This window comes from Pelodiscus sinensis, chromosome 23, assembly GCF_052426305.1.
Source record: "Pelodiscus sinensis isolate ZL-2025 chromosome 23, ASM5242630v1, whole genome shotgun sequence".
NCBI classification, from domain to species: Eukaryota; Metazoa; Chordata; order Testudines; family Trionychidae; genus Pelodiscus; species Pelodiscus sinensis.
The window spans coordinates 25,023,625-25,046,090 of record NC_143074.1 but is presented as its reverse complement, the minus strand read 5'-3'; the positions used below and the strand labels follow the sequence as shown (position 1 = coordinate 25,046,090).

The 22,466-nt window shown below is 54.3% G+C and overlaps 1 protein-coding gene across 5 annotated transcripts in view; it reads left to right on the top strand.

Moving 5' to 3' along the window:
• The window catches only part of NR6A1 (nuclear receptor subfamily 6 group A member 1), a 180,690-nt gene that overhangs the window by 134,995 nt on the left and 23,229 nt on the right, over window positions 1-22,466 (top strand). For all 5 annotated transcript variants that reach the window (XR_012897202.2, XM_075905678.2, XM_075905677.2 and 2 more), the window contains 2 exons: window positions 9,850-10,080; window positions 19,500-19,555. Coding sequence is in view for 4 of the 5 variants with exons in the window: in XM_075905678.2 (XP_075761793.1) it covers window positions 9,850-10,080; window positions 19,500-19,555 (287 nt within the window). In the remaining variant the exon portion in view is untranslated. The remainder of the gene's footprint in view (window positions 1-9,849; window positions 10,081-19,499; window positions 19,556-22,466) is intronic.

The following is a 22,466-nucleotide window of genomic DNA, read 5'->3' as shown; positions in this document are numbered from 1 at the left end:
CGATGTGACTTCTGATCCTAGATGTTGTCGTGCTGTGATCTAGTTGCTCTTGGTACCTATGAGTGCTGCTGTGATTTCAGTCCGTGCCCACAGGACTAGCTAGACGCGTGTCCCTTGCCACCCAAAATGGTTCTGTTTGCAGGCACAGCCAGTAACTTTCACAAGGATGCTGTGGGTGGTGTGAAACGGGGCCTGCGACACTCTGCTCTTGTCTTACATGGACGCAAAGGATCTACTTCAGCGACTCCGGAGATCTAGAGTTCGTTTGGCTTCAAATCACAAAGCATGAGCCTGTGTACTGAACTCTAGGGTTGATCTCTGACCTTTTATAAGGGCCTCTCCCAGCTCTTGAGGCCTAGAGTTGGTCACATTAGCCACAACCCCTTTCCCCTCCTCAAAAAGCGTGTGTACCTGATTTAACCCCAGCATGACAGTAAGCATGGTCACATGGGGTCAGGCCAAAGATCTGTCTAGCCCGGTGTCCTGTCTGCCGACAGTGCCCAATGCCAGGCAATCGAGTGACCCCTTCCCTGTTGCTCACTCCCAGTGCACATAAACAGCATTAAGGGACTGATCAAACAGAAATACCTTCAAGCAGGCTCCACTTTTGTACAACAGCCTTAGCCTCTGGGACTGATGGGCTGTTCTGAAACGTGGGGAGGATGGCACACCATGGTAGCCCATGTGTGTTCCTGGGTCAGTCAGATCATCGCCATGGGCGCTGTGTACATGGCCTCGCCGCTTTCCCTCGGGGATGCAAATGCATGCAGTGATCCCAGCTGTGCGGGGGTAGCAACAGGCGGAGTATTGCTTTGCCTGTGTGTGGAGAGAGTTAGCGGGTGTTGACTGGGACACTTGCCGTCAGTGTCTCCAAAAACCGGCCAGTTTGGACACCAAACTGCCTGCCTGCATCCAAACGAGGTCAGGGACTCTAGTTGTCTTCCTGTCTCATCTTCAGCAACATCTACCTCCCAAGGGCCGGATCCCCTGAGCTCTTGGTCAGTGCTTGTAGCTGGAGGAAGGGGAGCCAGGAGCGAATACCTCTACTCTAGGGATGTCAACGAGTAGTCGGCTATACTATTAACCAGGAAGCCGAGGGTTATCTCGTCAACTACTCGTATTCCTCCCCCTCCCCACCTCCGCTGCCTCTGTAGCGCGGGGCGGGGCGGGGCGGGGGGAGGCGAGCAGGTTAAACGCGGGAGGCTGCTGCAAAACAGCTTCTGTCCACACTGGGCCCGAGCTCCCCATGGACAGAGGCAAGCCTGGGAAGTGGGAAGCCCGGGCTGCCATGGACAGAGGCTCCTTTGCGGCAGCCTTCCCCACTCCCCACCCCCAGCAGGGAGCTCGGGCTCCTGTGGATGGGGCTGCTGCCACCCCGCGCTGCCGGCTCTGATAGAGCGGGGCAGCACGTAGCCCGTCTGCAGGGGGATCTGGTGTTTAACCGGCTCCTGCCTGCCACCCCATGCTGCTGCCTCCGTCTCGAGCTGGCCGGGGCTCCCTGGGAGTGGGGCCTGGGGTGCACTGGCTGCCGACCCCGCCCCGGGGACTCTGTTCCACAGCAGCAGAGACGTCGCGCGGGTACAGAACTACTCGCTTAGCCGCTAGCCCACACCCTGCCCCACACCGCGCCACATGGGGGGGGGGAATTTAGGTGCCCCCATTGAAGCAAACCCAGCATTTAACTGGTCAAACAGGATTTTACATCCCTCATGCCGGGGGCCTGGCCCTGCACGAGCAGCAGCATGATCAGAAGACAGCAAAGAGTTTGTTTTTAAAGCACGTGTGTGCACTAGCCCTGCCCTCTGCTCTGCGCAGTTAACCTGCACCCCAACATCTGGCCCCTCGGGTTCCCGAAACCACGGGAAGGTCCCTGTCCAGTACCCGATCATCACCACTGCTGCTCCTGGGCTCTTCTTTGGCAGGAGTGGTCAGACCACCCCCTCTGCCTCGCCGCTCCCTGGGAAGCAGGGTGACACATTCTGGGGGCTGTGTGCTCAGCGTTCATGTTCAAAGGGAGTTGCTGTCCAGGCAGCATTTGTAAAAAGCTAATCAAAGCAGCAGCGTTTAAGTGGCACCTGAAGTCACAACAGTGATACCGTCGCGCGGTTGGTTCAGAATAAAAAGAATCCGATTCCCAGGCTGAGGGGCATGGTTTGCAAATCCCCACGGCAAGACGCAGGCTGCCCGTGGAGAACAGATCAAAGCCGCGTGGATGCCAGAGGACAGGAGGGAGCTGGTACACTCCGGTTTAATCTGAGAGTAAATCCTGGAAAACAGGGTGTAATAGAGCGACTGGGTAAATTACAAAAAGCCACTAAAGCGGAACACGTTGTTGGCAGACACTTAATACAAGCAGGGGTTTTTTGGAGGTGGGGGGGGTGTTGTTCTGATGCAACTAAAGATTCCCAAGACTCTGCATTACAAATCACATCCCAGTAGCTATGGTCGAGTCTGCTGTTCACTGCACATCAAACCCAACCGCTCCCTTTTATATTTCTCATAGTAGCTGCCTGCTTCCTTGATGGAAAATAGAGATTTATCTGCGTTTCCCAGGAGTGGGGTTCATTCCTTTTTATTAGAGCTGGGCAGTATATTTTTCCTTACTGCATGATGAAGTAATTGGTGCCCCAGCAAGCCGTGCCTGCCTTTGTCTTTTTGACAGGGTTAGTTATGTGTTTATAAAAATTGAACTACTCCAAATAAAAAAAGTCGGCTGAAGAAACAGCCTCATTTGAAAGCAACAGCTTAGCTATTCCGGTCCCCTCTCTGCTCTGAGGGCTCTGTTCTGTGGCTCCCCGCTCTTCCTGCTGAAGTCTTGGCGCCTGCCAGACTCGCCCCGCGCTATGAAGCACTTGCTCACAATTCTGTTGTATCTCCTGAAAAGTTGTTGTTTTAGGAACGTCGAGCCACTGAATGAACCTATTGTGATCAGCCCTGGGTCTTCCCCTCATTCAGCGTGAGTTCGGTGCACTCTTGGGCGGCGGGGACAGTTCGTCACTTGCTGAGGCTGCAGGGCTCTGCGCTGAAGGTTCCCAAACCCTCCGTTCTCCGAGTTGAGCGTTGTAAAAGAGGGAGGTTGGAGGTCTGCGATGCTGCCCACAGTGCTCTTGGTGACCGAGGTTCCGTGCTGACCTAGGGCTTGTGCTTGGTCAGAAGATGGTGTGTACGTGGAGCCAGGACCCCACGGAGAGGGCGATTGGTGCATTTCCCATGGCTGCTATAGGAAGAACATATCCAAGAACCAAAACCACGAGCGCGGAAGAAAAATCCTTGTGATCCCACGTCCCCAAAACCGCGTCTTTGCAGGTTTGTGTGACGGGCTGCCGCGGGCTGGATCCAGTAGCTTGCTGGGCCTGATCCGGCCTGCGGGCTGTATTTTGCACACCCCGGACTAGATGATCAAAATGGTCCCTTCTGGCCTGGGAATTTGTGATGGAAAGGAAGCTAAATCAAACAAGCAGCTTTCAGCAGGACCTTCGGTATAGCCCCCTGATACTGTAGCCCTGAGCATTCGGAATACAAAGAATCCAGGCCCACGGCGGGGGGCGGGGATACTGTGGGGGGCCGGGGAGCACACCCAGGCCTTTGGAAGATGGAAGGAGAGGCGTGAGCTAGATCCAGTGACACGAGTGGCTGGAGTCGTGCAAAGATCAAACTTGGTCAAAACTACCCAGAGCCAGTTGCTAATTCTGTCCCTACTGGAGACGCTGAATGACACCAGCTGGAAGCTGCATGGGGGGATTTACGGGCGCCAAACTGGGCTAGGTCGTGGATGATTCACCTCCCCCTCCCCCAACATACTCAGACGACGGTTGCTTTGCAAGCCAGGAAGGTCTGAGGTTAGACTGGAGCAGCATTTAGTGCTCCGGGATGTTGGCTACTCATGTACGTTTAGGCCTGCTGAAGTGGGGGGAGGAGAGAGGCACGTCGGGGGCAGCTGGCCTGAGGCTGCCACTGATGCTCCTGTGGCAGCGTAGCTCTTGCGGGAGGCCGTGGCCCCCACCCCCTTTCCCAGGGGCCCAGCAAGCCTGTCAGGTCCCCGGTTCACCTGTTCCCGGCTTGCTGCAGGAATGGGGGTGTCAGTCAGATACTCTGCTTAACTGAGAGTTGTGCTTTGCCAGTGGAATGCCAATGTGCGCAGAGCGAGAGCGCGGTAAGAGGAACCAAGGATAAAGCCGCCCCTGCCGATCCAGCCGGTGCTCTGCCCTGCAGAGCGGCTGGTTTCTTGGAGCACACGGACAGTTTTCCACACCGCAGTGGGTCTCCTCATACGACCTATCACGACGGGCAGCGCATCACGCACATGCAGATCACTCCCAATACGTTCACGCTAAAACTAGACCGAACTGGATTGAGTGTGTGAGCTGGGGATCACGTCCGGATCCCGCCGTGTTTCGGGTCGGTATCCGCATCGATCGTTGCCAATGTCGGAGGCGCAGAGACTGGGCGAAATCTGCAACGACTCTTGACACACCCTGGATGCTGCTTTTGTGAATTAACCCCTGGCTTCAGCTCGCTGATGTCTTCTGGCTCTCGCACGAAAGCAGAGAGCAGAACGTGCAATGGCAGAAATGTGCTGGGCAGGAAACGAATCCCATTACTAGACTGAGGATTTTGTATTGGGAGCACAGTTCCCGCTAAGGGGCGCGCCTGTGCGGCCGCACACAAAAGTTTCTGCTCCCACCCACCTCCTCTGGAGAGCCACATGGCAGGCAGCTGCTCCGGCGGGCAGGGCCAGCTGAGACGGCGCAGTGAGGGAGCCGCTGTGGCCGGGACCCGCTGTGGCGGGGGCTGGGAAGGCCTGCTCCGGTGGCCAGGGAATTCCACATGGTGGGGGACCGGGGTCTGTTCTGGTGGCTGGGGCTGGGAGTGGGACCTGCCACGTGGCAGAGGGGGGTGTGTCTGCTCTGGCAGCCAGGAACGGGACCTGCTACATCGGGGGGTGTCTGCTCCAGTGGCTGGGAACAGGACCTGCCGCATGGCCAGGGGAGGGTGTGGGTTTCTCTTCCGGCGGCTGGGAACGGGACATGCTGTATGGTGGGGAAAGGGGAGGGTCTGTTCTGGCAGCTGGGAACGTGCGTTAATAAATTGGGTGCCACAGCGGTGCACATCCAATCAGCGCACGTGACCTCAATATTGTTGCACAAGCCAAAGCTCACTCTGCTTGTGGTTGGAAAATCTTGGAGGGAACATTGACTGGGAGACATCTGAAACTGGGGATGTTAAAATGAGTTTATTTAGGTAAACCTTTACGTGGGGGGGGGGTTACAGGTGTACCAGCTCCCCTCTCCCTTTGGCGCATTGCTGCCTCTGATGCAGAGGCAGCACCTTGGGTGGTGTGTGCAGAGGGCTGCCTGTAACCAGGCATGTTAACTGGTGAGCCCTGGCTGATCAGTTAACTGTGTCCACAGGTACAAGCTCACGTCCCTATTTGAAATGCTGCCTAACTGAGTGCTGGATAGCAGAGCTTTTACTATACCACACCTTTCTCCTGGGATTGCAGCAAAGGGGCCGTCCGACTCAGCCAAACACCCAGAAGTGCGAGGAAGAAGCTCAGAAAGTAGCTACATTGGTTTTTCCATTCACTTACTAAAATTGAGGTGGCTTAGAGAGCAAAGGTTTTCTTGCAATATGTAAACCCCGAAAGGGAACCAGAAAGACGGGGGACTGAGAACGCTCATTTGACTGAAGTAGCAGCAAGGGGTCGTGGAGACACTGGGAATTGCATTGATATTTGTTTTTGGTTTTTTCACGTGGACCCTCTGTTCCTTAGTGATCTGCATTTGGCACAGGAGGGACAGGCAGTATCCACTTTGTTCTGGACGTTGATGGACTCTGTATGGAAGTGAGCGTTAGGGGCTGGTGTCCGCAGTGCTAAGCTGCTTGGCGAGGAGAAACGGAAGGAACTAACCCCCTGCTGCATGGCAATGTGTTCCTGGGGGGGACATTTAAAAATGCACCTGGTCATGATAGGCCGTGGCTAACTCAGAGCGAGAGAGTGCGTGCGCACGTGTCCTTGTACTTTTCACTCTTGAAGTTGTTCGTCCTGAGGTGGGAGTGAGGTCACTGAAACATGCTTGTTTGCTTTAGGTCCAAGATGGCAAATCTGTTTCTTCACTCCCTGCAAACACTATTTAGAAACCGCAATTTCACTTGCTTCTGTTTCCAGATCCAGTAGAGCTACCCCCCTTTTAGTTTTTAATTTCAGGAGCTTAGCACGTCGCTGAAAACTGTCTGTCTGTGGTTACGGTAAAAGAGGATGTTTCTCTGAAGGGTTTACACTTGCTCAGTCAAAGTCGGTGTGGTTAAATTAGAATTTGAAAACAGCAACAACAGTTGAAACACACTCTGTTACCTCTACTTCCCCCTCGAACACACTTGACTAGCATCTGTGTTTTAAATTCAGTTTTGTGCATCCTAAGAGAAAACTCATAGTGGTGGAAGAACATGTGTGTGATTAGCATGGAGTGACAAGAATTAAAACATGTTTGGACCTGGTAGGGAACTTCTGCAGAAAAAGGCTTTAGGTACATGTTGACAATTATTTTAAGTACAACCGACTTCTAATGTGAAGCAAGATTTAGGTCGAACGGTATAGATACGAGATAATGAGACTAGATCTGGGTTAACAAAGTCAGTTGCTTCAACCATCATTTACTTTATTTCCCTTTCAGTTTGACATCTCTGTCTATGAAAATTACTACGTGCCTACTGCGAGCCTTCCCAAGCCGCACATCAGCCCTATTCTGTCTCCATGGGAATATTACCGTCTGCAGATTCCAAATTGAATATGACAGCTCTTCTTGCTGGGAGAAGTACAATTTACATTGGTTTCATCCAAACGCCTCTCATTACGTTTTGCAAAGGGGGAATAGCAAAAGCCCAGTCGTTGTATTAACCGTATCATTTGTATAATGTTCATTGGAATTCGTGTTCGTGTGTGTCAGTCGCACACCAAAGCTTTTGCTGATACTCCCAGGGGAAAACGGAGACATAAGCATCTCTTTCTGGCCTTGTCTCACACCTGCCTGCCCCAAACACATGCTACAACCATTCGTGTTTGTGTAGCAGGGAGATTGTGTCTCGATTGGCCACATTTTCTCTGCTTTCACTCTCTGATCATATCATTTGACCTAGAGCAAAGCTTTCCAGGTAAAAGGCCAATTTGGCTTCTGCCAAACACCTCCAACTAATTCACACTGATTTATCTCTGCTGTATGGAAACCTGGGCATAGAAGCCTCCACCCCAGGCATGGTTCTGCATACACTGGTTGCCCTGTGCACAGTGACGAGCGCTGCTGTTTGCATGCTCTCTGTGCTCGATCGATGTGCCTCTCTGCCCCCAAGTGCTGCTGCCCTGGTGGTGTTACTTTCTCCCCCTCTCTGCGATACTGTGCTAGCTGTAGGATAAGACAGACACAGCACGGTATGAAATTGACATGCTAATTCTCCCCAGTGTTGTGCCTTGGGTCTGCATGAGAATTTGAAATCCTCTTGCTATCATTCCCAGGACTTATCTCTTATAAACTGGTGCTGTCCTCCAAACTTTGGACAGGTATTTGCATTTTCCTCTGAGGTGGCACGTTCTTACTGTTCATACCAGATATGGAGTGGAATGGTTCACTGAAAACCAAGCTCAAATGGGAAAGACGAGGCTGGCTCTGAAGGAACACGCTATCCATGTACCACATTAGTAAGGAAAAGTCACTCCGACCTGGGATCTCAACTCTGTTCTTGAGCTAAGGAAGTTAAAAGAAGCGCGTGACATGGGGCCCTGGACGCTGTGCCGTTTCATTGTGACACTGGCGTGCGGTGGTGGAAACAGCGCTGTGATTCTGCGTGTGGAATTCAGGGAGGTTGCATCTGTGACCTGATTTGGACAGTTACTTTCCAGAATCCAAACGTCAATTTGACAAGCCCTTGTGGAAGTGGAGGAACCGTCCTGCTGTGGTGGGGAACTTTCCTGGCTTATACGCTAGCCTGGTGAAATTGACCAGTCCTCACTCCCACTCCCTTTCTCCAGATGTGCCATGGGCGGGGGGCAGCACCAGCCTGACCACACTGGGCAGAGGGATGCTTGGGCCAGGCTTGGCAGGAGCACCCCCTGCCCATGGTGTGGCATGGCTGGCACAGCCCGGCCTGCTTCAGGTGCGGGGCTGCTCCGACCCAGCCAGGTCACCGGTTAACTGGCTACCCGTAAGCATCACCCAGTTAGCGAGTAACCAGTTGACCCTTTACATCCCCAGTGGCAGCTCTGCCTTCAGAGTGGGGTGCCTGGCCAGCAGCCACCGCTGTCCCTCTGCCCAGCTCTGAAAGCAGCGCCACGGCCAGCAGCAGCACAAAAGTAAGGGCGGTGGTACTGCCCCCTCCCCTCCCTACAGTAACCGTGTCACCCCCTACAAGTTCAACCCTGAAATCTCAGATTTAAACAACTGAAATGCCATTGACAGTCCTATGACTGTGAAATTGACCCAAATGAGCCAGGACTTTGGTAGAGCCCTAGTGATGCTCCCTCTCCAAGTGAGGCCTGAAAGTAGTCTCAGCTGGGGATTCTCCCTATGCCGGGCGTGGGGCTGCTTCCGCCCCAGCTCTGCTCTTCTCCAGTGCAGCTGCTGGTCCTCCATGGGAGCTGGAGCTGCCTGACCAGAAGGTCCAACAGTCCCCTTTGGACTAATGCACTGGGCGAAAGGGGCGTTTCCGCAGGGTTTCTTTTGAAGGCATCCTAGACTTCCTCCATATTCATTCCTCTTTATCACCAGATCGTATTGCAACTCCTGGTCTCGATCCTCTCTGAAATCACCGACATTGAGATGAATGCTTTTTATGGTTGCAAATGGGACTCCTGGGAAGTCCAGGTGCAGCATGTTACTGAAGATCTCAGGCCTGCGAGTGGAAGGAGAAGCCCCAGTTTTATTTAGCTGGTTGGTGATGAATCATTTCTCATGATCCATTGTGCTGTTGGAAACTGATGAGGAGCCTAGCACTTGTATTACTGTGGTCTGGGCAGGGACCGCATTGAAACCTGCCCTGCGCATGTCAACTCCTTGCTTTGCCTTACTGGGCTAGGAGGCCAGCGTGTCTCTACTGTGGGGTTATGCTGGGGCTGGATTCCGATGATGTAAATATGATGCGATTTCTCTTGGCCACTACTTAGGTCCTTTCTGTTGCAGATGCAGGGTTGGGGGAATGGCCACATATCTGTAAGAGGCCCGTGGGAGGGGAGTGCCAACAAACAGGTGTATCTCTGGGCCCTGTTTCTCTCTTGTGATCTGGTTTGATGTGATGTGATGGCTTTCAAGAAGCAGGCTGGGCGCTCCCATCTCTGATCCTTGAGTCTCCAGTGGAAGACTGTCCGTTCCTTACAGGAGATCCCGTGTGCTTTATGTATAGAAACTAGACACCCCTTCCTTATAGGGCCATACTGTTCCAGGGTAATGCTGCCGCTACCCCAGGGCATTCTGCTGCTCTGCTTTGTAAGCAGTGGGTGCTCATCCTTTCCGGTTTGCTCGCTAAAAGGCCTTCCGTGTCTGCACCCTTCTGCTCAATTCTTCTCCTGGAATATTTCATGTGAAATTGGGCCCCTTCTGAGCCTGAGCTGGGTTGTCTCTCCCCTGTACACGTCAGCCCCATCCTGCAGCAGCTGGCTGATGGGAAGGGCTGCCTTCGTGTTCCGTGTATGCCAGGAGCGTCTCAAGGCTCCGTCAGGTTACGATGACCTAACTTGGTTTCTTTCAGACGGGGCAGGAAGGCAGGGAGGGGGTGGGGGGCTCACATATCCGACCTGGCCAGGGAGGTTTCAGGTCCTTTTTCAGGCTTGCTAGTTTCTAACTAGTGCTGTTTCTCTTCCAGATGACCGGGTTGATCAGCGAACCTGCCTTATCTGTGGAGACCGAGCTACAGGCCTGCACTATGGGATCATCTCCTGTGAAGGCTGCAAAGGGTTTTTCAAAAGGAGCATTTGCAACAAGCGGGTTTACAGATGCAGTCGGGACAAGAACTGTGTCATGTCACGCAAACAGCGAAACCGATGCCAGTATTGCAGGCTGCTCAAGTGCCTCCAGATGGGGATGAACAGGAAAGGTAACGAGAGTGAAGCTGCTGTACTTGTTCCGTGTGCTCACACAGAATGGGGGGGAGGGGGCGCACGTGCACGGGCGGGAAGGGGGGGAGACGTGTGCACACAGAGCCATTGCTCTCTGGGAGCTGGTGGGAAGGTTTTGTCGTTGACTTTTTTTTTTTTTGATACCTTCAGAAAGCAACCTGGTGGGTTTCTTTAAGCAGTCAGTTATAAACTAAGATGACTCTCTCTCTGCTCCCATGGGGACTGGATGCCGCCTTCTCTTGTAACTGTGGTTTGGTACCAAAGGCAACACTGGTCCAGTTGTCTAACAGTATTTGACAACAGCGCTTGTCAAACGACTCTCCTGACCTACTTTACGCTGTTGTGTCGTTTGTCATTGTGGTGACAGTACACACTGTGTCTGCTGGAGGAGGCACTTTGGTTTTAATGCCCAGTTTTCAGGGGTGTGGAATGTTCCCCAAACTACCTGGCTGGGTGAAAGTTCTCAAACCTGCTCTCCTTGCAGAGGGGAACTTTGTGAGAGCATTTTACCGTATTTTCCCCCTTAAGGCTCAGGGATGTATGGGTCGCCGATGTAACTGAAAAAGCCAGTACAGGCGTGCTTTTGTGTCCTACAGGCATTGAAAGCTAATCTAGCTCAGCAAGAAACGTCCTCCCTCCTTAAATATCCTTTGTGGTTTCAGTGGGACACAGCCCTCCTCTTTTGCCTTCAGTCTCAGGGAAGAGAGGCTAGTGTAGACGAGGCCGGGTGTGCTTGCTCCAAACCAGTTCTGTCAACGCTGTGGAGTCGAAATGGGGCGGGGGCTGGGGTTGGGGGCGGACTAGAGAGCTGACATCTTAAAAGTGGACTGTAAAATGGTTTGCCATGATCACTTCCTCAGTGAGGGTAACAGCGCGGCCCCTCTGGGCGTGTTGCCTTCCCCCTTGGGCATGCACGCCAGCGCATTCATGCTGTACCGAGGGAACCAGGATCTGTCCTTCTGTTACTAGAGTTAGGAAAGGGAAGTTTGATTTTTAACGTGTAGCCAGGCATGACGTTCTAGCAAGGCCAAATGTTTTTGGGAAGGGTAGGGGAAGGAATTTTACTACCGTTGCCATTTGCTGGATTACTCCTCCTTGAAACAGTTAAATAACCCTTGAAAAACTGTAGAGACGACAGAAATGTTAGGGACAGTAAAAGATTTCCTGGATCTCAAGAGTGCCTGACTTTTTAATCACAGGCTGTAGTTAGACTATTCTCTAATCACCCCTCCCCTTCCCCCCGAATGTGCCCTTCCATACTTAAAACTCACTTCATGGGATGGCTCTTGTATCATGATAGTTCATGAATCTTCTGCCACCGTCTGGCCAAGTACAGTTTCACCAAGGAGGGGGATGCAAAGCAGGAACTCTGTCGTATGATCCCTCCTGTAGCTGTAGTGTGGAACTCGCTGATCAGGTAGAAAACCTGTCACACTAGCCGCTGCTTTGGTCTGACGTGATTTGCCTCTTTCCTACCGAGGAGAAAATCGGTTTGGTTTGGCTCATGTGGCATTTGTATCGTGCAGCTATTACAATAACGGTGGCACGGTCACAGAAATTAGTCCCAAAACGGGCATCTTGGAGTCAGGAAGTGTGAGCAGTTGGGATACCAGTTGTACAATGGAATATTCACTTGAGAGAGTAAATCTACGAAAAGATCTAAATGAAATCTCCTATTTCCTTTCAGCTGAGCATTGACAGGCACCACAGCTCTGAAGTGCGATGCAGCTTCAGAGAATATGCTTCTCATTGTGACCCGGGCCAGCAACTGGGGTGACTGGTGTGTGGCTAACTGGGCTATGCGGAGGCTTTGTAATCTAGGGCACGGATGATGCTGGCTTTTAGTAGTGTAAAGAAGTTTTGATGGGGTGAATTAGCCCATCAAACCCCTCTCTTCACTTGAGAAGGGTTGTTCTGACTCTTCCTCGGAATAAAGAATTTATTTTTAAAACCTAACCTGCCTGGTCTGATTTCAGCAGGCATGTGTGTTCTCCGACATGTCCACATTTTGGCCATTTCAGTCTTGGGGCCTGCTCTGTTTTAAAATCAGAGGCTTTTTTTTAAGCTGAGCAACAACTAACAGGAAATGGAGTAGGCCGGGGAGGCGGTAATATAGTGATTGTTCAGCTCACTCCTTTGATATGCAGAGGGGGCATTAGGCTTCAGGAGGCAAGTGAGTATCATTGTGGGAGGGGCGGCTTCCTGGATTCAGAAGCTGCAGTGTCATTTCTTTGAATCCCAGCTATTAATTCTCCTCCGACCTTTCCTTGTCGCTTGTGTGAAAGCCCCTCTGCCAACGCGTTCTTGGGTGTTCTTGCAGCCTGCTAACCCGTCGCCGAGCCCCGGGCGAGCGCACGCATGCTGTTTGGAGGGAAGCCCTTTGAGATGTGCCCCGGCCATTTGTGTACATGAAAGATCCTGGGGCATGTTGCTCCGCAGGAGCAAGGGTTGGTCCTGGCTAAAGGCTCACATGGGGGGCTGGAGAACTGGTCGGTTTGCTCTCCTGGCGGGTTTGCTTTGTCCTGCCCGTCCTGCTAGCAATTACAGTGCTGAGTCTGTCCGTGAGTGGCCCCCGCCGCGCCAGCAACACCCCCCTGCTCCAGCAGTGATCAGAGGTGCAGAGTCATGGTTCTCTAACCATTGACCTCCGCTGCTCCTTGCGCAGCCGGCGCGGGGGTTACTGCAAAGTGCTGCAGGCCTCATTCCTCTTAGAGCCCCTTTCCCTGGCCTCCCGCCTCTCCACGTCTCTGCCCTGCAATGGGAGAGGGTCCCAGTGTTCGGGGGGCTCCCGTCAGTTCTGGGGACCCTTTCCTCTGCCTGTGTCTGGAGGGGACAGCCAAGGCGTGACTGGCCTGAGGATCTTCCCCTGTTACGTCCGGGAGGTTAAAGGGCTAATTGCTGTCGGGGGCATTGGCCTAAGTTGCAAATTATCTGATGCAAATTTATGGTCCAAGGATTTTAGATCCTCACAAGAACGTGTACGGGAGGGTTTCTAGTTCAGAAGCATCTAAAAACCGTCCTTGCAAAGGGTGACCTGTGGGCCAGGTACAGGGAAAGCTAGAATTCAGAGCACTTGTTGCAGGGGTGCGGAACCCTTTGGGGGCCACTGACCCACAGAAAAATCTGTCGGGGGCCGCACACGGGGGAGAAGTGAAAAAACCCGTCACTGACGTGGCCCCCGACTGAGAAGCAGGAAGACCTTCCCCCCATTCCCTTCGCGCACCAGAGCTTGGGGGCACCAGGCTGGTGGATTTTGTCTGCTCCAGCTCCGCAGAGAGTGGCGGGGGGTCTGGAGCATCAGTGGGGGCTCCCCAATGCTGCGGGGGGAGCCCCAAGCCTCAGGCTGAATCCAGGCCCCCGGGCCTTAGGTTCCCCACCCCCGTGGTGTTGCATGTTCTCGTTCCATCCCCTTGATGACTTGTTTCCTTTCTCCAGTTTAATGATTGGATTGCTCATTTCCATGCTTGTGCGGGGCTCGCCTTCTCTGTGCCCTTTGCACGGCTTCGCTCCTGAGCAGAGCGGCTCTTTGCACAGCCACTTTCCCTGTTGCGGCCGACGGCCTGGGAGCCGCACTAAGGTGCTGGTGTCCCTCGGGGCTTTGGACGCCTTCGCTGCTGCTCATTCAGAAGGAAGCAGCGACATCTCCTGGCTAGCACGCAGCACAGCAGACTGAAATACAGACCAGCCTCCCCTTCTTCCCTTCCTCCTCCCGCGGGGCTGTCTGAGGGGAAACGCAGATGTTCCCTTAGGGTGGTGAAGCGGGGGCGATGGGTAGCAATGTTGTTTAGCTGTTTACGATGCGTCAGGCTGGACGGCTTCTCACCTGCGTGTTTAAAAAACTCCGTAAATTCAGATTGGAGGGGGGATTTCAAACACGACCTGGGGACTTACCAGGTCACCATGCTCCAAGAGAACTGGGGCTCAGCTGTGTTCTAAAATGGCTGGGGGGAGCGGGCAGGAAAAAGTGGATCATTTTGCCCCTGTAAATTCCAGGCTTCTCCTTAGCTCTTAGGTTTCCCCCTGTTCTTACTGCCCAGAAGAGAAGCTACGGCACGACTGGGCCACAGCTGCGTTTCATACTGATGTTTATGTATGTTTTTGTAGGGTCGGCGGGCCCCTTGGCATTCCGCTCACAAGGAGGTTGAGTGGCCATGTCTCTCGGGAAGAGCCTTTCACGGGCTACCTGAGGTCAGGGAGTGCGGGAATGCTTGGAAAGCGCATGTCCTAGTGCCGTGGCTTTCTTAGCTTGTAAGGCAGGAGAGAATGTTGCCCAGGTTAACAGAACCGTCCCCAACACGAGAACCAGCCCCATGCCTCCCTTCGGCGGGGGTAGGCTAGTTCCCAACGGGGAGCACGTCCCGAGGGGTAACAGTCTCCTCAAACTCCTACTTAAAACGTGCCACATAAATGCAGTTTCCAAACACGATCAGACCCCTTGAGGCAGGCAGAGCCTTGTAACGACTCTCGCGTCAGGAACGGGGGAGTCCAATACCGGGGTGCCGAACAGCAGAAAGGCCCGCTGCTGCCGGATGCGCTGAGATCTCCGAGCGAGTCGTATCCGTGAGTACGAAGTATCGCGAGGGCTTCACCCGGCAGCTCTCGCAAGTCCGGGGCCTCTTCTTTAACCCAGATGGGAGAAAAGGTTTGAAAACGAAAGAAGCGAGTGCAGGTCACGCACGTCCTGCGCCATCTGAAATGGTCCACGGCCCATCAGAGCGAGCAGCCACCGAAGCTCCGTACTTAGCCCGCTGGGAGCTGCTGTAAGGCCTGCAAGAGCTGAGACTGGAACCGCAGTAGCCTGGGGATGGTCCTGTAATCAGAGGTGGGTCAGCATTTGAATTCGAGCGCTTCTCCAGCATGTCCAAGGCAGGCTGGACGCAACCGCGCAGCGCTCCCCGCAGCAGGCAGCCAGCATGTGAATGCAGGACTGTTCAACCCCTTCTCCGCTCACCCCCTGGGCACCCTCTGTGAACACGGCGACGGCTCAGCAGAAAAGCCTCTGGCCATCCCGCGGTGCCCTGCCCCAGTGCGCCTGAGGAGTCCCAGGCAGTGACCGGCTGGACCCCGATCCGGATGGCACCTTAGCTGAGCCCCCGAGATTGCAGCCTGGTGGCGGAGCAGGCCCCAGGGTACGGTTGGTAGGAAGCGGGGCTCCTAGGGAGACAGTAGGTTCCACAAGCCGGTCGGAGGGCTGACTGGCGCCACCGCTTCAGCCGGGAGGCGGACAGGGCCCTGCGTGCGCTGCTCGCGCCCGGGGGTCTGCCGCCCCTTAACTCCACTCTGGGCTGGACTCTTCTCCCTCGGGGGGATGGGAAATGAGTCCCCAGCTGACCCCGGGCTCTGGGCGCTTTGAAACGCTCACTGGCTTACGCCCTGCCCTGGCTGCGAGGCCTGCTCCCAGGTGCAGGGACCCGGAAAGCATCTTGCCTACCAAGTGCCCGAGGAACGACCGCGTTGGGGGACCTCTGTTCAGACAGCCACTGGCTCCTGGGAGTCACTAGGCGTCCCTGGGGCTGCCTCAGGAGTGAGAGCGCCCCACAGCCGCAAGAGGGATGAGTCTCCCACGCCCAGCCGTGGCGGCGGTTGGGGCCATGCAGGGGCCTGTGCCCTGGGACTGATCTCAGGGTCCCAGTGCTGAGATTCTCCCCCCCCCGCCCCCACATGAGGGGGTCTTGCGTCTGCTCAGCTTGACAGCACCACCTGTTAGCTCCTCGGGGCCAAGCCAGCCCCTCCTTTGCCTCCCAGGTTAACAAGCTGCGGGCCCCAGGCCTTGAGTCGCTTGGAAGCGTTTCTCTGCCGGCCAGCCCGTCCACTGAACACACAGGGACACGGGAGCCACTGTCCACGAAGAACAACGCAGTGCAATGTCGGGGGAGTTGGACTTCTGTACGGGGGGGCAGGGACAAATTCTGTGCCTGCCCAAGGCTTGCATTGTGGGGGATAATCCCAGCACCCACATTTCTACACTACACCCCTGGTGTACACACCCGTTTCTATGAGCTGACTCCGGATAAGCACCTTGCTCAATATCACAGCACTGAGAGATGCTTCTAATGCAAACGAGTGTGTTTATTAGCAAAAAGTGCTAGGAAATATGAATATTGGGAACAACGGGTAGTTACATGTACAACAGTCTCAGAATGCTTTCTGGAGACTGGGGGTATGTCTAGACTACATGCCTCTGCCAACGGAGGCATGTAAAATTTGCTACCCAACATAGTCAATGAAGCGAAGATTTAAATATCCCCGGCTTCATTAAAATAAAAATGGCCGCCGCACTGTGCCGGCTCATCTGATCGTTGGCACAGCGTGCGAGTCAAGACGCGGATCGGTCGACAAGGTGCAGGCCTTTGTTGACCGCTCCCTTATGCCTCGTGAAACGAGATTTACAGGAGCGGTCGACAAAGGCTTCCCTTGTTGACCGATCTGCATCTTGACTTGCGTGCTGTGCCGACGATCAGCTACGGCCATTTTTATTTTAATGAAGCCGGGGATATTTAAATCCCCACTTCATTGACTATGTCGGGTAGCCTGTTTTACATGCCTCTGTCAGCAGAGGCATGTAGCCTAGATATACCCTAATGTCCTAGACTGACTATAAAGGTTTATCTTACTTCTAAAGTGCCTTGAAGTTTTTTAACCACGACGGGCTGAGGTCTCCTTTTCAAGACCATATCCACACCGCCCATTTGCTTCCTATGTGCAGGGCTCTACTTGTGCTCTTGGAAGTCCATTACCTATCCTCAGAGACAGGGTAACCACCTGTGGCTTATTTCCTGTGTCTCTTCCCTGTTGATATCACATCTCTCCGTTGACTTTGTATGTAAATGAGCATTTGCTTATAGTTTTGAATTTGCATCCCAATAGAGAGACCGGTGAATAGACACCTCTGGTCTGTTTTTCACCTGTATGGGGACTCAGACCTTTGCCTGGGCTCTAAGAATGTTTTCTGGCTATAGATGTAACTCTATACAATACCCGTATGTATGTTGCAGTGTGATACTAAAAGCCAGCATGGTCCTGGCTTTCACTAACGACCTCCAATGACGTTCTTTGAGCTGGAATGTACCTACCAGAATCAGGGCATTCCTGGAACCTCCTTGCCAGATGGCATTAAGGGATTTTGGGATCACAGTCTCACAAATTTCAGAGGGGCTTCAGCTGGCAGAAAAAGCAGCAGGAGCATCAGAAAACCTTGGGCACAATGGTCTTTCTCCCATGCAGGATTTCCTAGCAGTAGAAAAAAGTAGGTTGCAGGAAAAGAGAGGAAGTCCCAAAGAGAAGAGGAACGAGCTCTACATTGAATGTAAAAGTTGTTTGGGGGACATTAAGGGTACGTCTGCACTGCAACACTAGTCCGAAAGAACTTCGCCCACGTCTACACGGCAGGCACTTATTTCAAAATAGTGTCAAGCTGGAGGACTTCTTACTCCTACTCCTGTAACCCTCCTTGTACGAGGAATAAGGGAAGTCAGAGGAAGAGTGCTCCATTTCGAAACAAGTGCTGTGTAGACTCTCTCTATTTTGAAATAAGCTATTTCTAAATAAGATCCACAATTGCTGTAGCTCAGTGGCATAGCTTATTTTGAGAGAAGCCCTGCAGTGTGGACGCACCCTAAGAAATACAGCTTCACTATGTAGAACCCTTTGCAAAGGCTTCCTCCTTTTGGAACAAAATTGCTTTAAGTAATCGAACAGCCAGGATTTCAAGTGCTTGCTTCACGTGAGTCCTTTCCCTGCTCTGGGGTGGGTCAAGGAAACCTGACTCTGTGCTGTAGAAGGACCAAAGCCTCTTGTCTGTTGTGCTATCTGCAGCCGCTGCCCTAAAGGGAGTCAGTTACCACTCTGGCTTTGTCTACACTGGGAAGGTTTGGCGACAGAAGTGCTGTTGACGTGCACAAGTCACAAAAGTAAAAATGGGTCAAACCGTTTTTTCTGCCTCCCATTCTCGACATTTCCTGGCCACATGGCTAGCTCTCCCATCGACTGATAGAGCAAAGCATTGTGGGTGAGCACCCCACCGTGCAGTGCTGTGGGAAGACAGCTGATCCCTGCGCTTCTTGGGATTCCTACGTAGCTCTTTGGGCTCTGCCTGCTGAGGAATGTCAAAGCAGCATAGCAACCTCTCCGGCCCTCCCCCTGCAGCAGCAGAACAGGAGCGTTCCAATGATTTGTTCTTTGTTCCCCAAACGGAGCCACTCACTCAGCTGTCAGGAGCTTTGAAAAGGGAGGGGTGCATGCCGGCAGGGCAGCAGAGATCACACAACACTGAGCGCAGGCATTGTGGGATATTGGCGGAAGCCAGGTCTCTTGATGAGACAAACAGCAGAGACCACCCTGGCTCTTTGTCAACAATAACGGGAGGGGAAAAGACACAAGTCTCTCGTGGGGGGTGGAAGATTTTTGTTGCCAAAACTGGGTGTTTTTCCTGGCACAAGTCACATTGCAGTGTAAACGCTCTCACTGTTTTGGCGACACAACCTGCCAGTGTAGACAGGCCTGTGACAGGACCCTGGTTTAATCTAGACAGGCATTAGATCTTGATTGTGCATTACCGCACGTGGGGCTATACATCCCGGTGCTAATAAAGGGGATGCAGACCCTGCTGTGGAGAACATTGCCGCTTCAACCAGTTATCACTAGTGTTTTCCCTTTACATCTCCTGAGTTTTCAGGGAGTTGATGCTCAGATGGAACTTTTCATTTCCAGGGCACCTTTCAGCCGAGGGTCTGCAATGGCTCTCTACATATTACTTAACTCTCCAGCTGCCCTGCCAGCCAAGTAAATGGTTTTGTGGGTCCCACTGCAAGTGGGAATCTAAGGGTACGTCTAGATTACATGCCTCTGCCAACAGAGGCATGTAAAATAGGCTACCCGATTTAAAAATCCCCGGATTCATTAAAATAAACATGGCCGCCATGCTGTGCCAGCTCAGCACGCGAGTCAAGACGCGGATCGGTCAACAGGGGAAGCCTTTGTCGACCGTTCCTGTAAACCTCGTTTCACGAGGCATAGGGAGAGGTTGACAAAGGCTTCCCTTGTTGACCGATCTGCATCTTGACTCGCGCGCTGCGTCGACAATCAGCTGAGCCAGCACAGTGCGGTGGCCATTTTTATTTTAATGAAGCCCGGGATATTTAAATCCCCGCTTCATGTCGGATAGCCTGTTTTACATGCCTCTGTCGGCAGAGGCATATAATCTAGACGTACCCTCAGTGCATACACCACCTCTCCCTCACCTGGGGGGAACCTACATACGCTGTCTTATTGAGCAAAATAAAACTCTGATTCAGTGTCCCTGTAAACAGACAGTTTCCTGCAGGCCGGGTGTCCTCTGTGTAACTGTAGAGCCCTGGGGAGTGGTGTTCCTAACCGGTGTTTGGCTCTTCCCTTTCAGCAATCCGAGAAGATGGCATGCCAGGAGGCAGGAACAAAAGTATTGGACCTGTCCAGGTAAGCCGTTTTCACGGTCCCTTATCCAGTTCTCCTCAGCGTGTGCGCCGTGTCTCAGCCGTGAATCGCACGACACCAGAGCACGTTTGTACAAAGCACCGTCATGCTCCTGCAAACGGGGAAAGTGAACCAGTCGTTAAGTCTTCGGAGGGGAGGAAACATCCCTCTCCCGCATGTGGTCTCTGCTGCATGCGGCAGGGTCGTGGACAGCTTGCCCCCGGAAGGGGGAGTTGGGCAGTGAGGCAGGGTGTCAGGACTGCCTTGGAGGTGCTGGATATTTCTCGTTGGGCCATGTGGGGAATTGTACGCCACAGAACCCAGAGAGGTTACTTAGCATCTGTGCTGGGGAAGCAACCCGGCCCAGGAGGGAGGCACAAATGAATTTGGTGACAGGCTTCCAGCCACCCTGTGTCATTAGACTGCAGACTGCTTAGGCAGCCGACTGTAGAAGCTCTGCTCTTGCCGGGCTCCCGAGAGACATGACACAGCTCCAGCGGGCCACAGGTTATCAGCTGGCCCCCTGACTGAAATGACAATCTCCGAACTACTTGCTCAGACTGCAGGAGACCTTCTACCCTTCGTAAGTCGAGACGGGCGCGTCGGTCCCTGCAAAGCCCCCAGTAAATCTTGCCGTGTCCATAGCTCCATTTCTTGAGTTGTTGCAAGCGGGGCACCCAATAAATGTCTTCCTGATGGATGGGGCAGCGTGGCCGGAGATGGCTTGTAAAATGCGAGGTAATTTGGCACAATAGCGTCTGCTGCACAAGTGAGAAATGATGGCCATTCTCCAGCCTGCCGCCGGAAAGGCTGCCTCAAACCACTATTTATTTTAATAAAAGGGCTATCGAAAGAGCCTTCCACACCGCTCTCCACGGCTGTGCATCTCTGAGACTCTCCGCTCGCTCCGGCACGGCACTGGGGTGGGCGGTGGGGAGGACAAGGGCTGCGGAGCAGAGAGCGAAATACCCGAACAAGACTGAGCCCAGCCCAGCTGCTGCTGCTCGCACCCAGAACATTCATTGCAAATGGCACTGCCCGGGCAAGCTCCCTCTGATTGAACCCCGGTGTCTGTAGCGGGGGGGGCTAAACACAGCGTCCCCGGCCCAACCACGCTCCCAGCCGGCTCCGCCCCCGCAGGCTGCTCAGAGAAGCAGTGGGCCGAGCCCGGGGAAGGGCGGGGGAGGCTTTGCACACTGCCCCCACCCCCAGCCCCACCTCGCAGCTCCCACTGATGGTTTGCAGGACAAGCAGCGCCCCACACACTAGACTTGCAGCGTTCAGAGGAACAGGTGCCCCCAGCTGGCTGCTCTGAGCCGTGTGTGAAAGCAGGGAGCCTGGCTCGGAGCCGCCCAGGTTAGCTCCTCCAGCCTAGAGCCTGCCTTGGGCACCCAGCCCTGGGCTCCCCGCTCCTCCGGAGCCCACATAACCCCAACCCTTTCCCAGACGCTGCCCCCCAGTTCCCTGCTCCAGGTCAAACCCAAATCCCCACACGCCATCCTGCCCCAGTCCCAGCCCCCGCCCCCGCCCAGAGCCCAGTGGACGGACAGTTCTAGGAGGGTCCGTTGGCTCACCCAGCTGAGGAGATCGGGTCAGGGTGACCATGGCTGCTCTGGGCCCTTCTCCCTGCCGCCTGGTCTGTTTCTGGAACGTCAGCTGCGACGCTGCAGCCAGAGACCCGCAAAGCAGCGTGGCGAGTGCGTGTTCGTTTCTGTGCTGTGGCAGCACCCCTGCTCCCCGCCCGCTCAGTGCTGGTGCCCAGGAGCGCTGGCCCGCGGGAGCCAGGGCCTGAGGCTCCTCAGGAGTTCCGGGAAGCACAGGGAGCCCCGGGGGCGGGGGGCTGGAGACACGGAGGTCACCCCCGCCTTTGGTCTGTTGCCAGGGCAACGGCAGTACCGGGCATTCCAGCCATGGCTGCTTTGCCTCGGAGCCCGGGTGTTGGCGGCCACGTTCTCAGGTTGTCCCAGTCTCAGGAGGCCACGTTAGTCTGCGTCCCCACAGCCGACGAGGAGTCCCGTGGGGCCGTACAGACTAGCGGGTTTCTTTGTGGGCTGGGGCCCGTGTCGTCGGATGCAAGCCGTGCAGAGCGCCCCCCAGCTGGAGGGAAGAGTTGCCCGTGGAAATGGCGCCTCGTGGAGGGGCAGCGTTTCCCCGTTTCTCGAGAAGCCACAGAGATTCCGTTCGTTCTGGGCTGGGCTTTTTCCTCGAGGACAGTAGCTGGCCCATCAGTTTGCTAGGGGTCTGCCTGGCAGCCTCTAGCGCCTGCTCGGCCTTGCCACCGTCTGCCTGGCTTTGGTTTCTGAGGCCCTGCTGCGCCGTGGGTCTCTGCCCTGAGCCTCCTTTTGCCCCATAAGCTTCTTGCGCCATCTCCTCTTCATGGAGGTTGCGTCCACTGCCCACCCCCTCAGGCGGGCGGGCTGATGCACGAGCCTTCGCCTGTTGCCTGCGCAGAAGGGAAGCGAGCCAGAAACCCCATAGCAGCAAGGGGGTCTCTGGGACTCTCCACAAGCATCTTGGGTGTCAGCTGCCTGCTCTCCTCCCTCCCCCGGGGTGAGAGTGCCAGCAGCATTTATGGTTGTTTCCAGCGGTCCCTCTATTGAATGCTCGGAGCTCAGTGCACACGTGCTTGGCGCTGTCTCTTGCTCCGGCGCTGCTCGGCCGGCAGGCTCCAGCCGAGTGGATTTGTGTGCTCCAAGTGTGGGACGGGGGGGGGGGCTGAAGGGGGCTCTGCAGCCGTCCTGCCACTCGCCTCCTGGTTGAGCTGTGCTCGTCAGGTGTCCCCAGTGGAATCCATATAGGGCCTAGTGCTTGCAGAAATGTAAGTTACTTCCCTTCTAGTGACTCCAGCTTCTTTTAGCTGTGAGGTCCCAGTCTGGATTCCACTGCCCACCCGTCCCGAAGAACCTCCCGTCAC